Source organism: Lynx canadensis, chromosome E2 (assembly GCF_007474595.2).
Source record: "Lynx canadensis isolate LIC74 chromosome E2, mLynCan4.pri.v2, whole genome shotgun sequence".
Classification (NCBI taxonomy): domain Eukaryota; kingdom Metazoa; phylum Chordata; class Mammalia; order Carnivora; family Felidae; genus Lynx; species Lynx canadensis.
In genome coordinates, this window is record NC_044317.1 from 5,262,342 (window position 1) to 5,284,777 (window position 22,436).

Sequence of the window (22,436 nt, forward strand, 5' to 3'; positions counted from 1 at the left end):
TCGGCTTTACTCATCTGTAGCACTAAAAACTCCTGGGCTATTCTGAGCGAATCCTTCGGTATGAGGGTTGGATTTCAAGGCTGTGGCGTTCCCCACGGTCTTTGCCATAAAAACTCGAAGACACTCTCATTTTTATTTTGTAGTTCTCAACTTTCACCCAATTTTCATTTTGGCCAAAAACTCTGGTCAGATTTATTCTTTCTCAAGGTCGTGGAATGATCCCTAAGTTTCTGAAGCTATTGAGGCTTCTTTCCCCTCCCTTCCCTTCCAAGTATTATTTCTTTATTAATTAAATTTGTAATTGTATTTTGCATCAGTATTGTCATAGGTCTCTCTCAAATGTAGAGTGGGGTGAGGAGGACTCCCGGCTCAAGTTGGAAGTACATCCAATGAATCAGTGGGGCATGACTGGCGAGTGTTTGTTTTTACGAGGATACGAGCGCCATGGCCAGGGAAGCCAGATCCCTCCAGTTCGCCAGGTTATCCTCAGTGCCTAGAGTGTGCAGATCTGATGTGAAGGAGTTGGAGTATGGGGGGCTGGCAGTGGGGAGACAGACACCCAAGGGTGGCCAGGAACAAAACAAAGCCTTCCTTATTAGAGAGAATTGTGACTCAAGAAACAAAGCGGGGTCGGCCTCTTGAACTGGTCTCCAACCCCATGGACTCATACAGGAAATTAGGTGGAGAGAGGGCTAGGAATAAAAACGCAAAGAGTGATTTTCAAAGTTGCCCACATTAAAGATGAGACACACAATGTTAGTGGTTGGGTCTGCTTGTGACAGAATGAAGGGGTCCAGGCATTCTCCTGTGTCTCACATGGCCTTACGGTATCCTGAAGGCTCCAGCGGACCCGCAGCACTGGGTCTAATATGTGCAGTGGTGTCCATCAGAGAGGGGCCCGGGCATAAAGGAGAGAAAACTTAGTGGGTGCAACAAGGTTGTTGATGGGCTTGGTTTGGAGCCCCTGTAAGAGATCACCAGGGCTCCCCAGACATGGTTAGGAGCAACTTGACAGGATTCAGTTTCTTGAGTAGCTAGCAAGGTTGAGATAACTCAACTCTTGATACACTTTATTTCTAGAAGCTGCCCTTTGGGAAGATGTCTCCGATTGGATTATATAACTCATAAATTTTGTTTTACGGTCAACTGCGCCAGAGTGATCTGTGCCATAATTCAAGGGCTGCCCGATGCCATCTGAACGACACTGCAGCACATTAATGACATCTTTTCCGGGAACCTTCCCTCAGCTAAGACTCCATTGGCAGCTCCAGGAGAGAGAACAGGATCTACAATTTTAGTCCTCTTCCTTGAACACAGAAACCAGGGAGGGTTCTAGAGCAGAGTAGCTCAGGACCTACTGACAGAGCCAGTGAAGTGACCACTGAAGCTTGGAGATGTTGGGTATAATCCAGAAAAGCAAATAAACAAAAATGCCCACCAGCATGTTCAAATGCACAAGGAAAGACTAACGTTGTACCCTCATGCATGAGCTTGGCCAAGATACAGAGATGATCCTGTGATTAGAAGCACCACCCTAACGTACACCCAAATGTCATGAGCACATCCTCTATCCTGTCCATCCCACTTCAACGGGTTTATCCTCGAGAATTGTCATGCGCAGAGGAAGAGACACGTTCTCTCCCGAAGATCTGATTATCAGCATGGAAGAGTGGAGAAACTTAAATCAATAGAGAATGGTTAACTAGATGATGGCAGATCCAGACAGTGGCTGTTTAAAACGACGACGCAGCCTGACATTTATTGATTTACGAAGAAGTCCATAGGACCCTGTGGAGGGAAGAAAGTGGGTTACAGAGAGGAACGCACGGCTCCGTTTCTACAAAATTGTGTCGAGCATCCCTGTGTGTAGACATGCCCAGACAGAGCCCTGGAACTATGCTCACCAACAGGGAAGCTGTGCTGTTCTCTGGATGGTGAGATTTGAGGGTGACTGGACTTTTTTACTTAAAAAAAAATGCTGAACAAAAGCTGAATTGCTTTGTTTTTTTTTTTAAAGAAACACATCGCTTTAAGAAAACAAGCAAAAAATCCAAATAGTCACATGCCCAATATTCCAGAGCCCATAGGATTGGCTGGGGTAGTTGAGGCTGGGAGAACTCACCAAGTGAAAGTCCGAAAATACCAATGAAGGACAACGTGACAGTTTGGCGGACAGAGAAGCCACATGGCACTCACTACGGCATATGAACAGGGGGCCGGAAGGGGCTTTACCACCAGGTCATACCGACAAGCTGAGGATTTGCACTGAGCCAGGTCTCAGATACCCACTATCAGATGTCAAAACCACCTTGCTGTAGCCCAAGTTGTTTGGGAAATACCAACTGTCGAGTGGAGCTGAGCTCTCAGGACAGACATCTGCTCCAAAGGCCAATTGATGGGATGTTTTTCCTCACGTCTGTCACAGTTAGATTTCAAACAAAATTCTTTTTGTAGTTTATTTATTTTAGAGAAAGGGAGTGTGTGAGAAAGAACAGGGGAGGGGCAGAGAGTGACAGAGAGAAAGAGAATCCTGAGCAGGCTCCGTACCATCAGCACAGAGCCCGCTGTGGGGCTCGATGCCACAAACCGTGAGATCACGACCCGAGACAAAAATCAAGAGTGGGACGCTTAACCGACAGAACCACCCAGGTGCCCCTGGATTTTTAAAAAATAAAAGTAACTGAGGGGCGCCTGGGTGGCTCCGTCAGTTCAGTGTCCAACTATAGCTCGGGTCATGATCTCTCAGTTCATGAGTTCGAGCCCCGCGTCGGGCTCTGTGCTGACAGCTCAGAGCCTGGAGCCTGCTTTGGATTCTGTCTCCCTCTCGCTCAGCCCCCGCCCCGCTCACACTCTGTCTCTATCTCTGTCTCCCTCTCTCAAAAATGAACATTACACGAGATTTAAATAAAGGTAACTGAGCCTCAAATAACAGAAACTCAGGTGGACCCCAGAGGAAAAATAACTGACAAAGCCCTCTTCGGGGAGGCTGGCCTGCGCCCCTCTGGAATAAGCATCCACGGAGCTTCCCACGTTTCAGTTCGTACTTGTAGCCAGGCCCCCTACCTGGCTGTGCCAACCCGGAGGGAACGAGCAGCGCCTGACGGGTCCGCAGCTGTACCCTCAGAGCTAAGAATGATGCTGGCACACAGTAGGTGCTCAGTAACAATACTGGATGGCAAGAAAAGCAACGAAAGCGGGAGGAGAGGAAGCCCCAGGGCGGGCAAGGGCACTGGCGCTCTCACAAGTCAGAAGGGGATGTAGCTGCTAATCTCTACGCTTCTTCAACTGCCAGGAGGACACATCTCAGCCCCAGTTTTCTCTCAGGAGTCAGAACACGCACCTCCAGGCCCTGACCCCTAATTAAAGAGAAAGGTCAACATCATTTGTCCTCCTTGGTCGTGTCTTTTAGGGACTAAGCGAATTCTTCCCATTACCTCCCTCCCCTGACATCCCTCAAAGCCGATCCGTCTGTCCAGGGGTGGGTGCCGTTCTCCGGGCTGCCCCCATTCACTGGGCGTGTTCAGGGTGGCCGAAAGCATGGAGGGAAGAACATAGCTGAGGCCAGCCCAACAGCCAGCTCCTGTATCTTGTTGGTTGGAAGGCTGACCCTGAGCTTCTGGAACCTGGTTTGCCCATGTTCATGAGTGGCCAAAGGGGCCTGGGAATTAAAGTCCCTCTGGGTATAGTTCGTGACCAATATCTGATAGGCGTGTGGGGATGCATACTAACCGGGCCCCTGGGTGGGAATGACTCTAATGTGTGTGTTTTATGCATTTTACAGGGCCCCCCAACCTAAAGGTTCAAGCTCACAATTGCCCACCCTGGTAGCTGGCTTCAGGGGGCACCTCGAGTTGGCCAACTTCCCTTACCTGGAACACTCCTTCCCTGCTGTCCTGCACCTCAGGTCAACCCCAAGCCCTCAATCCTCATCTCAGGGTCTCGTGGTTGGCCCTTCTCAAAGGTGCCCAGAACACTACTGGTGGCAAAACAGGGGAGAGTTGGTACCAATAGGCACTGGGGGCCCTGGCAAGTGTGCCCTCCGGGAACTTCAAGGGTCCCAGCCCTCTATCCCCACTCACGAGGTCTTGGCATGCCCTGGGCATTCAGAAAACCAGGCTCACACAGAGCTCTGGCTGGCCCCACAGAACAGCCGGGCCCGGGCTTGGGTCCCATAAATCAATGCCTTGTGGCTCCACGAAAGGAATAGCTCATAATTTGCGAAGTTCAAAGACCATTATTTTCTGTTGATCTTTCCTCATCCAGTACTGATTCCCCAAAACAATACCCCGGAGTTTAGTGCTGAGCAGCTGGAAATGGTCTCCTGTCTGCACACCCAGATAAATATGGGTGACCTTCCTCCATGACAGATTGGTGTCGATGGCATATCCAGGTACACTGGAACATGAAAATGATGCTTGGTTTGTTGGGAGATGAATGTTCCTTCACACAAACTGCATGTCTCTTTGCCTTACCTTCCCTAAAGGGTACGCTGCAGGAATAATAAGAATCATCGCAGCATTAACGATACTCTAGCATTTCTTACCCATTTGTTATGTTGCAAGTGCTGAGTGAAGCACAGTGTCCCATTTTATCGGTGCACACGCTTCTCTAGGGTAGGTACTATTTATTACGCACCCACCCCATCTACAGAGAAGGTGACGGAGGCTTCTAGAAGGTTCAGGAAGCTGCCCAAGGTCTCACCTGGCTAAGGAGCTGGGGGGAGTATCCCATGAGCTCTGGGCCACAGGGCCACGCTCAGGACCAGTGACACAATTTTGGGGGGAGGGGCTGGGTACAACAGGAAAATGCAAAGGGGACCCTTGTCCAACACCTACTAATAATTTTAAGGTGGTGACAGCAGAGCCTGAGCGTGGGGCCCTGAGGCCGTGCCGGTCACACCCCACGAAGCTGGCCCTGATGACCTGAACTCAGAAGAAAGCAACATGAGTGACAACATGGCCCACGGGCAGCACGGTTTAACCCTAGAGACTGAGTAAGAGCACACGTTACACCAAAAGGGATTCCGTGAGGTCCACGTTTGGTCAGAAGAGCTTGTTACTTTCCATCGGGAGCTATATCAGTTCCTCTGATAGAGCAAATACATCCCCCCTGCTGGGACTGCAAAGGGCTCATGGTCAAGAATGTGAGGGACGGGGTGGGGGGGGGGGTCACGTCCAAGTCATACGCGGGAAAGAGCCCGTGTTTCAGGCCAGAGACACGGACACAGATTCTGGCTCACCAGCCAGCCATGTGACTTTGGACCTGAGATTCATTTTTTTCAGATGTGTGATGGCGAGAGTGGTATCCACCCCTCAGGGTAGAAAACGGGGTAGTGGAGGAACTGCTAGAATGTCATAAGGGGGGACAGTAAGTGCTCAACCCAATGCTATGACAGTGTGATGGCCGTTCTCACCATGAGGTTTGTGGGACACTTGAAAGAGCTCATGGTTTGAAGGTCGGGGAGACAGACTGAGCCCCGAACACTGGCTCCCATCTATCATTTATGTGAATACGGCAAAGTCACTCAACTCATTCCAGGGTCAGCGTCCCCTTCTGTACAACCCATCTGCCATGGGGTCTACGACACACAGGATTCCACCAAGCACAAAGGGGCAGGGCATTACTGAAATGAGACAGGCCATCATCTCTACAGCCTGTCAGGGTTCATGGTCAGAACCTGTAAGTGGTTCCTTTCCCAGATTCCCACCGTACTCAGGGGGGCTTTAGGGGCCATCCCGACTGAGCTCTCTTGGGAGGTGCTGAGCCATCTACAGGATTTTTCCTCTCCAAGTTTTCCACCACGTCTCCCCATTCTTGACCCCAAATTTGACTGACTCTATTTCAACTCCTGCTCTCTAGTCAAACCCAGAGGGGACTGAAAAAGAAAAACAATGATTCAGGCCAAATTCTGCACAGCTGGAAGAAGTCACATAGATCTCCGAGTCTTTATGTGTTTTTAGAGGATAATCCCAAACAGTAGTAGAGGTTGGAAGTGCTTTATGTTTTGCTTGGAGATCCGTCCATCCTAACCAAATTGCTTTGTGCTTTAAGAAATTCAGTGTACGTAAAAGATTCCATTTTTCTTTGAAAATATGACATGTATATAAAGCAATAAAACTTGAAATTCTTCCTGAAACTTTAAGGAAGGGCACAGCGGGAGGAAAATTGGACGGCGTCTAATCATATACACACATAATATACAAAGACACGCACACGCGCACAGCCGCCTCCGACAGAAGCGCTGTCATTTACATTTAGAACACTTTCCAGGACCAGCTCAAATTCCAGTCACTCACAGACGGAAACTGGGAATCATTTTCCTGCTCTGCTCAAACTCTAACCTCTTTAACAGCTTTCCCTATCAGTTCCCTTAACTCGACCTGCACATCGGCTTGTTTAAGAGATCTGTGAACGTTAAATCCAAATCCCAGGCTCTCTCTTATAAGAGGCCACCCTTCCATTAAAAGGAGCCTACGAGGGTGTCTGGGTGGCTCAGGCGGTAAGCGTCAGGCTCTTCGTTTAGGTTTTGGTCATGATCTCATGGTTTGTGGGATCGAGCCCTGCGTTGGGCTCTGTGCTGACAGTGCAGAGCCTGCTTGGGATCTCTCTCTCTCTCTCTCTCTCTCTCTCTCTCTTAAAAATCAATCAATCAATAAACAACAAAAAAAGAAGAGGAGAGGTGTTACTGGAAAGGTCTGCCTGAAAATGATCTGACCCACCTCCACCATCGTTCCAGGCCTGTTATTACCCTCCTGCCTCGTGGGCTCCCCCAAATGCCCTCTAGCTCTTTTATAGACTGCATTCAAGTCGCAGGAGGGGAGCTCAGCTCCTGCCCCTGGGGAGCAGGTAAAGTGCCCAGAGCTGGGGAGACAGGTTTAGGCGCCTTGCATACAATGACTCAGGGGTAGTCTAGGCAGGTTACCATGACGACGACGCTTGCAGAGCCTCCTCTGTCTACCAGTTACTGATAACATCCCATCAAGTCAGTGAAGGGGAAAAACAGAACCCGCGGAAGCAGTGCTGGGGCTCTTGTCTCCCGTCTGCCCCACTGAATCACTTCTAGGGCCACCATCCAGACACAGCCACAGACACGGTCTTCATATGGTATGTACTCATTCCGGTGAATTTTAAGACTTACAGTCAAAGTCTAGTCTCGTAATAGGGGCTTTTCGACTTTGCTCTCGACTTTCTCAAGCATCCTACTCAGCAGTGACTTCTGCTGCTCGTCACAGAATGCATTTATTCGTATCTCTTGTGCCAAAAAAAGGGAGCTCTAAATTCTAACACCTTCCCTGGAAGGTTAAGTGTGGAAAAAAGATAACAGGAGCTCTGTAGTAACCCTGTGATTTCCATAACGTAGGTGCCTGTATTTCCAGAGAGAAATAAAATGTCTTGCCTTTGGCCCTGTGACTGAGGCCACAAGGTTTCTCCATGCACCTCGTGTAAGGAAAAGGGGGGGGGGGGGAAGTCGTACCTGTTTTTTCCAAAATGATTCTTATTAAAAGACAATTACGAAAAGGAATGACTGAGGAGCCTGGGGTGGGACCTTAATTTTCTTCAAAGGCCTGCCATCCCACAGAGTTCAACCTTGGGCCGTCACAAGGGTGAGCTAGATCTATTCACACAGCCTTGAAAGATCCTTGGAAGGTCGCTTTCAGAGACGAGGAGAGAGATTTTCACAGCCTGCAACACCCCAGGCATGTTCTGAGTTCCAGATTTCCAGGGCTTGCTTCCACCCAGGGAAATAACTGGGCAGTGCTGATGTATATCACAAGGCGGAGCAGGAAGAAAATAGTCTCTAGCATCCCCAAAGGTCACATAGTATCCCACTTCCCAAGCCAGTATGCTAATGGAAGCCAATGTAACATACCTGTCGGTGATCCTTCCATGACATGGCCAATGTAGGGGCCTTCCCGAAAGATCGGTCTGTTGTCATTCTGGTCAATCACGATGACTTCCAGAGGAACCGGCCCCTCGAGAGTTTTGCCATTGACATCAGTGGTCTCCACAAAGAGCTATTGGAGCAAAGAAATTGGGGGAGAGAGAAGGCGTTAATTCATTATGAAAATTGAAGTCAGGTTCTCTGGAGAAAGTAGGTTATGCCAGTAATTTTAGGAGCCCTTGGCAATATTCAAGCTTCGGTCTCAATGGATAGTCACTGGAACTAGAATAGAACCGCAACATTATAGAATAAACGACAAATTTCAGTTCATATTAGGTTCCCCCCTGGGAAGTTCACAATTAATTCATCAAATCTGCAAAGGAAGTCCAAAAAAGAAAAAGAAAAGAGAGAAAACACTCACAATCAGCCATAGCTGAGAAAATGTGCTTACAGTGTTTCTGTTTTTTTCCCCAACATCATTATGCTTAAAAGGAACGTTATGCTAATAAAAATAATTGACTAAGCAGTTATGAACAGAGTACATTAAGAAATAACTGAAAGTGTTTATGACAATGTTTAGCAGAAATTCGGGTCAGTAAATATTTAGAGAGGGCCTTCCCAAGGCAAGGAAGGCATTTGCACGGGTCCCGAACAAGACCTCGGGATTGCTGCCCACAGGGCCCCTGTAATCGAGGGGGTATTTCACCATCCCACAAAACACTTCCATACAGAACTACCTTCAGTTTGCAAGGATGAAGAAAATAATCACCCCCCTCCCCCCAAACCCCAGCTTTATTGTTGATCTTGGAAACAAGGAGTTACATCATGGCATCTCCAGTGAGTTACAGTGACCTTATGCTCTCCTTTTCTGTGCCTGATTCTGCCTTGGTCTAACTCGGCGGCAACACTAACTTCTCCTGGGATGTCAGTGCTGGTCCCTGTGCTGGACGAGGTTGAGTATTTCCCTGCAGTTGCAAACCTTGGGGAAAGGGCTTCTGCAGGTAGAACCAGCCCACTTCTCGCAAGCCAGGTGGCCTTGAGCCATACCCCTACTCTCTCATTTTGTCACCTGTGAAATGATGTTAATAAAACCACCCACAATTAGGAATAAGAATCAACATTATCCAGTGCTTTACTGGGCTTACTGCATGATAAACTCATCTGGTCTTCCGAGTAAGCCTGTGAATCATTTGCAAGCAGGGAATGGAAGCAAATTAGAGGTTAAGTGGTAAATTTGGATCTGACCTCATGAAGTCAGCCTCCAGGGTTTATATTTTTAACCATGACCCACAATGTTTTTAAAGCACCTACTCTAATGCTCTCCCATGATATATACCCCAGGAATATTAGCCGCTGCCATTGTTGCTACTCGTATTGTTATCGGCACTATTGTCAAAACAAGCCCGAATTAGGAAAGGAGAAGAGAAACACTTCTGTTACAAATCAGCACGGTTGTACCCCACCGGATGGTGCTTCAAACGGCGATCATCCTTTCGAAAGAAATGTGGGAAAATTCCACAAAAGCTATTAAGGGCTCCCACGCTTTGTTCCATCTGGATACCACTTCCGGGTGGGTTTGCCTTTGGAGGCACTTACGTGTAGGAAAACATTCACTGTAGTGTTATTTCATGATCAGGACAATGAATCACCACTGGTGTCCGCTAAATGCCCAAGCAGGGGGGACTGGTTGAATGAATGTTTTTACGACATAAGAGAATACAGCCATTGGATAAAATCATGATTTAACCTTGTTGACCCCTTAGAATATTGTGCGTGAACACGCAAAAGAGCATGGTCATCATGCATGTGTAACGTTACGTCTGTGCACAGAATTTGAAGGTGATAAGCAAAAAAAAACGGACCCAGGTAAGCTTGAGCAGAATATTCTTTTTCACTTTTTTCTGTAGTATTCATCCTTTCACTAGCAAATAAATGGGCAGAGGCTTTTCACATCTGCATACAAAGGAGAGCTCACAGAGAATGAACTATACTTTGATGCTTTTTTTTTTTTAACACACTATGCAAATTCTACTAAACCAAGGAAAGCAAACAAAACCTTGGGGCAATTTTGTGTAATAAGGACGGCCTGACCTTTTGTCCTCCCAGAATAGCCAAAGACTTGACTTTTACTCAACCAAAACCCCTATGTCTAAAGACAACAAATATCTGGGATCTGAACCCTAAGCTTCTTGTTGGTTTGTACACGTAGGGCAGGGAGAGACCGAGGGTCCCTGATGGGTAGGTGGCAACGTTAACAAGCAAGGGAGCTTACTTACGGAGCTTAGGCAGCTGCAAGACAGGGAGATCTCTGCACCGCCCCCCAGAATTCCGAAAGTTTACACAGAGGCCTTCGCAGGGCTCGATCAAGTGTACCATCCATTGGCCCAGCAACACATCGCTCTCTCAAAGCTGCATCCTTGAAAACAGCTCCCACTGTGGGAATGGTGGGCAGACCTTATCTTCCAAGGACGGGGAAGGCGTGAGGAACCTCTCTGATCGATTGCCTGAATCCGGCTTCCGGGTCAACCGGAGGTCACGACCTGGCTCATGAACTCTCGATGACCCTCTCCAACACTTCCCCGTTGAACAAGCTTTGGGCAGTGTCAGAAGCCACAAGTAGGCTGGAGGAACAGAATCCACATTTCCCCAAGTGTGCAAAATGTTGGAACTGGGAGGGTAGACTCCAGATCCATCTCAACATAAGGGAAAGACACACAGAAACTAAGGAGATATAACTGATGAGGGTGACTACGAAACGTCCAGCTGCATCTGATAAAACCAACAATGTCAGCACACAACCTGATAGCATTTTGTGTTACCATACTACCCAGAGTTTGATTTCTGGATTTTTCAGTGGAAAGCAAGATCATTAGAAGCTAAGTGCTTTGGAACAGCATTCAAAAATAGCAAAGTGCTCTTAAGGGGCATTTATTAATTTGAAAGTCAATTTAACAGAAAGTTCATTGAGATATGAATATATGTCAGTCCCTACCCTGAGTGTTACAAATCTAGCAGTCAACAAGACATTCCGGCATGAAAGAGACAGGTAATAGGCAATGTAAAACACAGGAGTAAAGTAATTTCAGTTAGAGATAAGCAACATGAAGGCATAGAACAGGGTCACATATTAAAACTACACTGTCTAGGGGGGCCTGGGTGCCTCAGTCAGCGTCCGACTTTGGCTCAGGTCATGATCTCACAGTACATGAGTTCGAATCCCACGTCGGGCTCTGTGCTGACAGCTGGGAGCCTGGAGCCTGCCTCAGATTCTGTGTCTCCCTCACTCTGCCCCTCCCCCATCCATTCTCTCTCCCTCTCTCTCTCTCTCTCTCTCTCTCCCTCTCTCTCAAAAAAAAAAATTAAAAATTAAAAAACAAACCTACGCTGTCCAATTTGGAAGCCACTAGCCACATATGGCTATTTAAATTTAAATTAATAAAGATAAATAAAATAAAAAAAAATCTAGTTCTTTCATTGTGTTAGTCACATTCAAGAGCCCAGTACTGGTCAATGTGGCCCAGGTGTTCCTCCTTCTCAGGCTTTCAGGCCCGAACTGCAATCAGCACATTGGACTTTCCTGGATCTCAGGCCTTTCGACTTGGACTCAATTACACAACCATCTTGCAGAACCAGCCTTGCAGAAGTCGAGGGACTTCTCAGCCTCCTTAACTGTGTGAGCCAATTGCTTACAATAAATCCCTTTGTATAAAGATGTATGTATATGTGTGTATATCTATCTATCTATCTCTTTATCTCTTTTATTTCTCTGGAGAACACTGACTAATACAGGCTTCCAGGGTATCTTTTCAGATTTTTAATTAATTTATGTCACCCCATAATGGACATCCCTCAGGAGTTTCTCATTCCTTTACTTAGACAAGTCTTTTTATCATCTGGCCCCAGCCCAGTTCTCCAAACTCATTTCATGTCCTAAGAGATGCCCTTTGTCCTTATTATCAAACTACACAAATCTTTTTTCCGTTTTCCCAATTTACGCTGCTCCTTCCCAGCACAGGTACTTTCACACGTGATCCTCCCACCTGCTGTCCTTGGTCGACCCTATTTATCCTTCAGCTCTCAGCTCAGATATCACTAGCAAAGAAGATCCTTCCCTAGTCCTCCAGACTAACTAGCCTGTCCCTGGTTTACAGTCCCATGGTATGGTACCCTTCCTTTACGGCATTTCCCATAATATAGCATATTTGTTTGTGTGACAACTCAATTAACGTCTGCCTCTCTGACTGGTCCCATGAAGGCAGAGGTGTGATGAATGTTCTTGACCGTTAACGAATCCCTAAGGCTGAGACCCAATGTCTGCACATAACAGCCACCTGATTTAACACTGATGGCACAAAGCTGATTTAATACTGATTGCATGAAGAGGCAGTACCTCTTTAAGAGACTGGAGTCCAAAGTTTGGCCTCGGCTCTGGCCATCTGTCCTTTCTGTCCATCCCTGGCAGGTACGAGCTGACAGTCGGTCTGAACTCCACGGACTGTCAGTCAGGGACTCTTCGTGCAGTCTTAATCCATGAAATAAGAACCACAGTGGTAAATAATACCTAACTACATTAAATTAGTTACTTGTCTTTTAAAGAAGGGAACTAATGTTTATCTGGTGTCCAATGCACGTCTGGGCTTTTTATGCATTGTCTCATTTGGCTCAAAACAACCTGTAGAAACACCCACTGCAGCAAAACTCAGAGAAATATTAAGTACTGGTTTATAAGCAAAAGCTAGTTTGTGATCCAGCTGGGTCCAAACTTAGGTCTGACTCTAAAATTCATGCTTTCTTCCACTCTGCCCTCATTTGCCAAATGGTCTTTCATGGGCTTCCTTTGCGTTTTTGTTTTATTTTCTTTACTGTGTTATTTGCTTCATAGTAAATAGCTTTACATTGCTATGTTTCATTGTTGCCTCATTCAAGGCAAAACTATCCATGAATTTAGGGATATGATGAGCTTATTATAAATTTTTTCCTGATAAACATGAAAATACTTATGAAAACACTATAGGCTTAGGGGCACCTAGGTGGCTCAGTAGGTTGGGCGTCCGACTTCAGCTCAGGTCATGATCTCACGGTTCACGAGTCTGAGCCCCATGTCGGGCTCTGTGCTGACAGCTCAGAGCCTGGAACCTGCTTCAAAGTCTGCGTCTCCCTCTCTCTGCCCTTCCCCCTCTGGCGCTCTGTCTCCTTCTGTCTCAAAAATAAAGAAACATTAAAAAATTTTTAAAAATAAAATAAAACACTATAGATTGGGGAATATTACATTATTAGCCTAGCTACAACATGCTCCCTTCTAGAACGTCAGATTTTCTGAAAAGAAAAGAAAGAAATTTTCCCTCTTATAAATGTGCCTCTCAAATGATCAGGGTGAATAGAGTGGGAAGGGAACATGGTATGCAAATCACCCATAATCTGTTTAAAGCAAAAATACTTTATCCAAGAGTAGAGACATGAGGGTCCTGTGTGAACATGAGCCAATTCTCCCACCTCAAGGGCGTGGTAGATGGGCTCCAGGTTTCCATAGAAATAGAAAAGCCCACAGAGATTTTTGTGTAAGGATGCTATTGTGAGTTTATTTATAATACATGATCTCTCAAGGTTGAGAATGTTGGAAGATTACAAAAAATTTTTTTTTAACATTTATTTTCAAGAGACAGAATGGATGGAATGCAGTATCTTTTTTTTTTTTTTAGGTTATAGATCTAAAGTCATTTTGTTAAATAAGTATTAAAATGTGTTTTATAAAACACGATATTCTCCAAAAATCAAGGTTGATATATAAACATTTAAAGGATAGCCTAAGCAAGCCAGGGAGGGGCTGACAGAGAGGGAGACACAGAATCCCAAGCAGGCTCCAGGCTCCAAACTGTCAGCACAGAGCCCGACATGGGGCTCGAACCCACAAACCATGAGATCATGACCTGAACTGAAGTCAGACACTTAACTGGCTGAGACACGCAGCTGCCCCTGGGAGATTTTTAAAAACCAGATTTTCCACTTTGGAAATATATAATGTTTCCTGTCATAGGAGAGAAGAAGATAAAATGAATTCCTAAGTTGTATGTTTAGTATGAAACTCAAACTGCCCTTATGTTTTGCATCTGACTTCTTACATAGTTAATTAATAGAGTATCATATTCATTTATTATAGGCTCCTCTCATAGAGACTTCTGCATTCTGTGTGTGTGTGTGGGGGGATATACTCATGGCCCAGTCAGATCACAGACAACTGAAAGGCAAGAACACTGTTTTATAGGTATTCCTTCTATACATAAGTGCCTTGAATAAAGAAAGCACTGATGGATATTTTTACCAAGTTTCTGTTTGCAATTCTCCCACCCTCTCCACCTACCAACATGTCACAAAGATCAAACGAGACTTTCCCATTGAAGACATCCTCAGTGATCACTGAAATTACAACCAGACTTTGAATCAGAAAGCCTGTCTTCCGATTTGGGGATATGCTACCTTAGAGCATCTGTGGCCGGTGGGGTGACAGTCTTCCTAAAAATCTTTATGTCCTACTCCCTGGAACCTGTGCATATGCTAACTTACATGGCAAAGCAGAATTAAAGTTGCTGATCAGCTGACCTTAAAACAGTGAGATCAGCCTGGATTATCAGGGTGGGCCCAATATGATCACAAGCGTCCTTAAGAGAGCAGGAGAGGAAAGGTCTGAGCCAGAAGGTGAGAACAGACTTGAGCAACCATCACTGGCTTTGAAAACGGAGGAGGAGGCCACCAGCCAAGGAATGTGAGCAGTCTCTAGATGCTAGAAAAGACAAGTGTCCTCCTGCATAGACTTCAGAAGTGAAGGGCGGCCCACTGGCACATTGATTTTTAGCTCCGTGACGTCCGGGTTGTACTCTAACCTATGGAAGCGTGTGATAACAAATTTGCGTCTGTTCGGAGTCGCACATTTGTGGTAATTTGTTGCAGCTACTGTGGTCCCTAATGTATGGGTCAGACCGTAACAATTTTAGGATGAAGGCAGGTGTTACTATTAACTATTAAGCCCAAACAGGTGCACACCAAGCCTGCCCTAGGCGAAGAGGGTAACATGACAATTCGTGTAATTAAGTAATTTCAACTTCCCAGGTCAGTTTGCTCACGTAACAAATGGTGTTCGGGATATCATTCTCCCTTTTGTTTTTGTTTTGAGTAAAAAGATAAAGGACTATGTCTAGCACAGTTACTGGCACGTAGGAAATTCTAAACAAGGTTTGTTAGATCAGGGGAGAGTTTGGTGACCTTGGCCTTCATTTGCTCCCAACAGACCTTTACCGAGACTTTTGAGAAGGTGGACGAAGTACCTCGATTTAATCCTTGTCAGCCATTGCTCCCTTCAAACTTCTTTCCTATCTCACTATTCCAGATTTCTCTTTGACACCAATTACTTGCATTTCAAGTTAGTTTTCTTGGCTTTATTCGCTTATCTAAGTTGAATCTCATTATGGGCTAGCTCCTGGAGAGTTCCCAGGGAAAAGATATTTTTAGCCTTTTGTTAACATTCCCCTGCCTTCACTTCCACGGCTCTGTGTGGCATCTCCCCCTTGACGGACTGGATGTGGTGTTTATAGCTCCCTCTAAAAGTGATCAAAGGGGAGATTCAAGTTTCCAACTCGCTAGATTATTAATTAAGGATCTTGATACTGTTATCAAATGTTCTTTGAAAAGCTTGTTCCTCTTGGACTGTAGTATTTCCTTTGTTGATCTGAAATTTTACTTTTAAAGTGTGTTTTCCACCAAACATAATGAGAGCATATTTTTTTTTCTTATGTATGCATGCTCACAACCATGCCGGACTTCGAGGGCATTTTTCTATTTAATTTTTGAACTAATTTTAATTATGTGTAAGAAATCTATGCAGATATTCAAAATAATTTTATTTAAGCAGCTTGGGTAAAGTCCTAGTGAATATCCTCTACCCCAAGAGGGGATACAGGCTGAAAATTTTAATTGGTTCAAGTAGAATTTATATAAATCATGGATATTGGAATTGTACCAGATCAATTAAGGATACATACAAGGGTTAAGGGGATTTTTGTACAAAGATGAGAAATATAATACTTTCGAAAACAAAGCTGTAGGAGAAAATTACTGAGGATTTTATTTTCACTTGTTGTTCTCCGTCTCCAAAAGCAAAATTCAGAGAAAGAGAAGGGAAAGAATGCAGTATCTTTTTTTTTTTTAGTTGATAGATCTACAGTCATTTTGTTAAATAAGTATTAAAATGTGTTTTATAAAACATATTCTCCAAAAATCAAGCTTGATATATAAACATTTAAAGTATAGCCTAATAAATTCCAGGTGGATTAAAGTATTAGGAGAAAAAAAACCCATTGAATATTTATGTGACAGAGTGGGGAAGGCCTTTCTAAACTGGTATTAAAGATATAAGTTAAGTGAATTATTGAGAGATTAAAAAACTCAAAAGCAAGTTTTTGTATGACTAAAATATCATAAATAAAATAAATAGAAAACTGGGAAAAGTGGTTGTGTCATATAAAACAGATGTTTACCATCTTGAATATATAAAGAGCTGGTTAAAAATCAATAAGGACAAAACAACAATTAACAAAATCAGAAAACAAAACAGCAACAAGCATTATAAAATTAAATGAGGTAACTTTTTGCTTCCAACATTGCCGAAATAATTAGGAAAACCTAATAGTCAGTGTTTGTCAAACATAAAGAAACAAATACTCATGCATTACTGATGACACTAAAACATCTTTCTGGAATGCAATTTGTCAATATGCATCCCAAGCCTTGAAAACATGTGATGTTGCATATAGAGAGTCAGCCTGGGGGATATCTGTGTATCTCAGGGACAAGCAGGTGGGGTGGGGGGTGTTTGATAACATGTATATTCATTTCAATACTGCTTACAAACAGGAAAAATTACATGGGGCGCCTGGGTGGCTCGACACAAAGTAGAACACGACATTGCAGAAACACTTTAGGGAATGAGAAAATATGTTAATGGTATGGTGTTCATAGTATGAAGTAAATGTTTGACTGCAAAATAGTACGTGGAGTATAATGTCTTTCGAAGAAGAGGCAAAGACATTACACAATTAAGATTACACTGAAAGATTAGCAGTGATTTTTTTTTTTTTTTTTACTCTGCTTCTCTACACTCTTCTAGATCTTCTATAATGGGCATGTGTTAATTTCAGAGTTAAAATGCATCTATGAAGTTTCTATTAAAATTGACTGCAGATTGGCTACGGTTTATCACAAGTGGGGAGTCACGGGAGTATGTTAAACTTCAGGACATCTGGCACCTCTCAGTGTTGGTGATTAATGGGAAGCACGTGAGCGTTAAGTATGACAGAGGATCATCGGTATTGCAGCACAGCCAGCGGCTGGCTTTTCCCCTCTCCCAGGCCTCTGAGTTTTGGATTAAAAAAAGAGTCTCAATGCACTTGACAGAATTCCACAGTAGGGAACTTGGACTCTTCAAATTTCGTTCCCTTTTTTTTTTTTTTTTTTATGTTTATTTATTTTGAGGGAGAGAGTGGGGTAGAGGCACAGAAAGAGGGAGAGAGAGAATCCCAAGCAGGCTCTGTCAGCACACAGCCCGACACAGGGCTCTACCCCTCGAACTGTGAGATCATGACTTGAGCCCAAATCAGGAGTCGGATGCAGGGCGCCTGGGTGGCTTAGTCGGCTGAGTGTCCAACTTTGGCTCAGGTCATGATCTCCCGGTTTGTGGGTTCGAGCCGGTGGTGGGCTCTGTGCTGACCGCTTGGGGAGCCTGCTTTGGATTCTGTGTCTCCCTCTCTATCTGCCCCTCCCTCACTCTCTCCCTCTTACAAAAATAAATAAACATTAAAAAATTAAAAATGAAAAGAGTCGGATTCTCAACTGACTGAGTCACCCAGGTGCCCCTGTTTTCTGAGCCCTCAATGTTATCAGTGTCTGCTTTTTCTCCGAAGCTTCACTTTTAATCTTGCTAATCAAGTCTCAGAACCAGGAAAGAGCTCAGGTTCTAAGCACGGACTTCAGATTTAGAGTCCTCATCTTTAAGAGGGAAGAGGGGAACCTATCTCACAGGGTTTATGTGAGGTAAAATACATGATGTTTGTAAAGCACTCAACAAAATACCTGACACATAAAAAATGCTAAATAAATAGGAGCTTCCAGTTATCCTTAAAGGTGTTTTTGTTTTGTTTTGTTTTGTTTGTTTTTTGTTTTTTTTTTTTGTGAAACAAACAGAAAATTCTCTGTAACATTAAGTTTCTGATTAGGGTTCATGGTCTTGGGCATCTAAGGAAAAAGCTGACTTTAGGAAGCTGAAGCTCATTTTTTTTTTTTTTCAACGTTTATTTATTTTTTTTGGAACAGAGAGAGACAGAGCATGAACGGGGGAGGGGCAGAGAGAGAGGGAGACACAGAATCGGAAACAGGCTCCAGGCTCTGAGCCATCAGCCCAGAGCCCGACGCGGGGCTCGAACTCATGGACCGCGAGATCGTGACCTGGCTGAAGTCAGACGCTTAACCGACTGCGCCACCCAGGCGCACCTGAAGCTCATTTTTTTAATGTTTAGAAAACTTTTGTTAAGTTTATTTATTTTTGAGAGAGAGAAACCAAGCAGGGGAGGGGCAGAGAAAGAGGGAGAGACAGAAAATCCCAAGCAGGCCCCACACTGTTAGCACAGAGCCTGACTCGGGGCTTGATCTCAAAAACTGTGAGATAATGACCCAGATCATGACCCAGATCATGACCTGAGCCTAAACCAAGAGTCAGGCACTCAACGGACAGAGCCACTCAGGCACCCCTTATTTTTTTAATGTTTGTTTATTTTTGAGCGAGCGCAAGTTGGGGAGGGGTAGGGGGTGGGGGCAGAGGATCCGAGAGTGCTTTGCATTGACAGCAGAGAACCTGATGCGGGGTTCGAACTCACAAACCTTGAGATCACGACCTGAGCCAAAGTCAGACGGTCAAGTGACTGAGCTGCCCAGGCACCCCTGAAGCTCATTTGGAATCAAGAAGATACCTATGCTTCTGGGTGCCAAGTCCCCCGTTTGGAGCTCCATGTGAGGAGTGGATGTGGCCAAGGTCATGGTCTCTCCTTCCTTCCTCACTCTCACCCTGTTCCCAGAACCAGTGTGGTCCAAGGAAGGTGTCAGTGCCCAGCTCCAGGCCCACACTGTGGGGACTCAGCTCTGAGATGACCTCGTCATCTTCCTGGCTCTCACCAAATGTCCAACTCCTCATCCCTGCTACACTGGTCCTGCTGTCTGGGCTTTGGGCCACCCATGCCCTTGGTCTACTTAGCACTGTGGGTCTGCCTCTAATCCTGCTCTGGTTCCTGCTTTGGAACAAAGCACAGAACTCTGTGTCCCTCCACTTGTGCCTTTACCAGCAGGGGCAGTGCTTTGTTTTTGAAATTGAAGAAAAAATATATATGTTTTATTTTGTTTTTCGAGAGACATACGGGAGGGGCAGAGGGGGAGACAGAATCCAAAGCAGGCTCCAGGCCCTGAGCTGTCAGCATGGAACCCGACGCGGGGCTCGAACCCACGAACCGCGAGATCGTGACCTGAGCCGAAGCTGGACGTCAACTGACTGAGCCACCCAGGCGGCCCTGAATTTTATAAACCAATTTGACAATAAATTTCATATGAAATAAATAAATAAATAAATAAATAAATAAATAAATAAATAAACAAAATTAAAAAAAAATTTTTATTCTCCTGAAAGTGGAAGAAATAGCACAGAGGTACCATGCACTCTTTGGCCAGTGTCCCCCAACGGTTACCTCTTACAAACCACAGTCATGCAAGCAGAACAGTGGCCTCAATACAGTCCTGGATCCTAGAGTTGCTCAGTTTTATTTCTACTTGTATGTGTGTGTACATGCACACATACCTGTGTACTTAGTTCTCCACCTACACGCACCACCACAATCAAGAGACACAAGAGTTGCACTTCTAGAAGGGTCTTTTGTGTGGAAGAACAATGCCATATATATACATGTATGTATATATATACATGTATATATACATGAAGGAATTGCAAACAGGGTCTTGGAGAGGTATATGCACACCCATGATCACTGCAGCCATTATCCCAACAGCCAAGAGGCAGAAGCAACCCACGTGTCCATCAGTGGATGAATGGATAAGCAAAATGTGCTACAAAGATATACATGATGGAATGTTATATAGCCTTAAAAAGAAAAGGACTCTGGCCACATGCCCCACATGCTACGGCCTGAACCAGGAAGACATTACGCTGAAACAGGCCAGTCGCAAAATGACAGCTACTCCGTGATTCCTCCTATAGGAAATATCTACAGTAGTCAGATTCATAGACACAGACAATGGCGACTATCGGGGGTGAGGGGAGAGGGAAAAGGGAGCTGTTATTTAATTGGCATAGAGTTTCAGATTTGCAAGAAGGAAAAGTTCCTGAGATTTGTTTCACAACAATGTGAATATCATTATCATCACTGAACTGTACGCTTAGAAGTGGTTAAGATGGAAATTTTTCATAATGTGCTGTTTTATCACAGTAAAAAAGAAAACTAATTTGCATGGGAATCACCTGGCAACTTGAGTAAGGCAGAGTCCCAAGGTCCGACCCCAGGGATTCTGTAGGTGCTCAGCGGCCTTAAGACATGGCGGGTAATGAACTACACAAATAATCAGGACCGGCTGACTTCCCCCAGTGCCAGCGCGTCGCCGAGTCACCCCCCTTGCCCGTCCACATTGTTTCCTTAAGCATTCACTGTCTCTCTTTGCAACAGAGGGATCGACATTAGCTCCTACGTGAGTGGCGGTGCAGCTACTGAGTTGAAGAAGCGTGGGGCTCACCAGCTGATGCCCAGTCCTCTCCGCCCCGTCCAGTCCATCCGCTGGCCCTGTGAGCCGTACCTCGTCCACCCTGTGTCCGGCCATCTCTCACCAGCTGTTGGTGGCTGGGGCCACCGCAGGGCTAAGTCCCCCTCGCCGCAGTACCGCGAGCATCTCTTAATTGCATTCTCTGCTCCTATGCTACCTTACCGTCACTATTCGCCACACAGCGTTCCTGGTGACCTTTGAAAAAGCAGATGGGATGGTGTGCCTGGGTGGCTCAGTCGATTAAGCATCTGGCTTCGGCTCAGGTCACGATCTGGTGGTTTGTGAGTCTCACACTCTGTCTCTCTCTCTCCCCCACTCACACTCTGTCTCTCTCTCTCTCTCTCTCTCTCAAGAATAAATAAACATTAAAAAATCCAAAAAAACCAGATGGGACCTTTCACCGTTCCGCTCCCCAATCAGCCCACATGACTTGTGTCCTAAGTCCTCCCTGCAGCCCACACAGCCCTGACATGGACCGTGGAGTATCCTTGGCCCCATCTGCCATCATTCTCCTGGAATCCTTCCATCCTGGCCACATGCTCCTTGGTGTTTCTCAAGCCAGCTAACTTAATTTCCATTCCACGGTCCCTGAAGACACTGTTCCCTCACCTAGAACACACTTTCCAAAGAGTTTTTGTGGCCTGCCCCTCATTCCATTTATGTCTTTCCTCAAAACAGAGGCCTCCCTTAACTCTTTGATCAAGTACAGTTGCTCTTCAATCAATGCTCATCCCAATCCCTACGTTGTTTCCCCGGCTCTTGCTGTCACAGGCCTATGATGCAGATACTTCTTCAACAGTTGCCAGAATGACAGCTCATGGAAGACACAGAAAATGTAAGACGCGTGGAATGTAAGCTCACGAGGACAGGGAGATTTGCCTTCCTGGTCCCCACAGCACAGTGAAACACTGTCTTTCATAGAGCAGGTTTTCAATAAATGTAACAAATGAACAATGGATGAGCTAAGGGCTTTGAGTTTATAAGGAAGTCTCTTTTTCTCCAGAGGACAGATCAATAGACAAGAAAGAGGTGACACTTGTCATTTGAGAATTCCCTGAGGGTGAGCCCAGCTAAGAGGCAATGTATTGAGAATTAACCGTAGCATTTTCTGCCTATTCCAGAGGAAGCAGCCACGATCAGCAAAGTTGCCGTAACTCTCTAAAGTGGGCAAACATATCTTACATGGGATTATTCGTTGTTTGGCGATGACTGATAGAAAATGATTTGGTTCTGATACACATATTACTAATAAGCATATTTAAACGAAAGAAATTAAAGCAAGTAGAACTTGATACGAATTCTAGCTCACCAAAGTGAGCCCGTCTGTCCCTGCCTTCATAAATGAGGCAGTGCAAGCTACAAGAATTGACTTCTATTTCTCAAAAAATCCCTCTTTACCATTCTTAAGCCCCGAGGTCAGCATCTCTTCTCGGATTTTTTTTACTTGTGCACAAAAATGCCTCACACAGCCAGACATGACCGTGTCACGATCAGATACATTCTGTTAGATTCTTCTGGATTTCTCCTCTGACTGCTCCATTTTTTTCCCTCCGTTTGACCAGATGCCCCCAGCGTGGTACACAGGTTCTGTGCTTCAGAGTGCGGACGGTCCACATGACAACCAGCCTGCGTCGGGCTCCATTCCGGACCACCCAGACTCCCCCGGTTCGGTGCCACCAGCTTCCTCGAGCAT

The 22,436-nt window shown here is 45.3% G+C and overlaps 1 protein-coding gene across 1 annotated transcript in view; it reads right to left on the reverse strand.

Moving 5' to 3' along the window:
• The window catches only part of CDH13 (cadherin 13), a 1,031,871-nt gene that overhangs the window by 377,497 nt on the left and 631,938 nt on the right, over positions 1 to 22,436 (reverse strand). Inside the window, exon 6 of the mRNA XM_030298915.2 lies at positions 7,871 to 8,015. Within this exon, the coding sequence (XP_030154775.1) occupies positions 7,871 to 8,015 (145 nt within the window). The remainder of the gene's footprint in view (positions 1 to 7,870; positions 8,016 to 22,436) is intronic.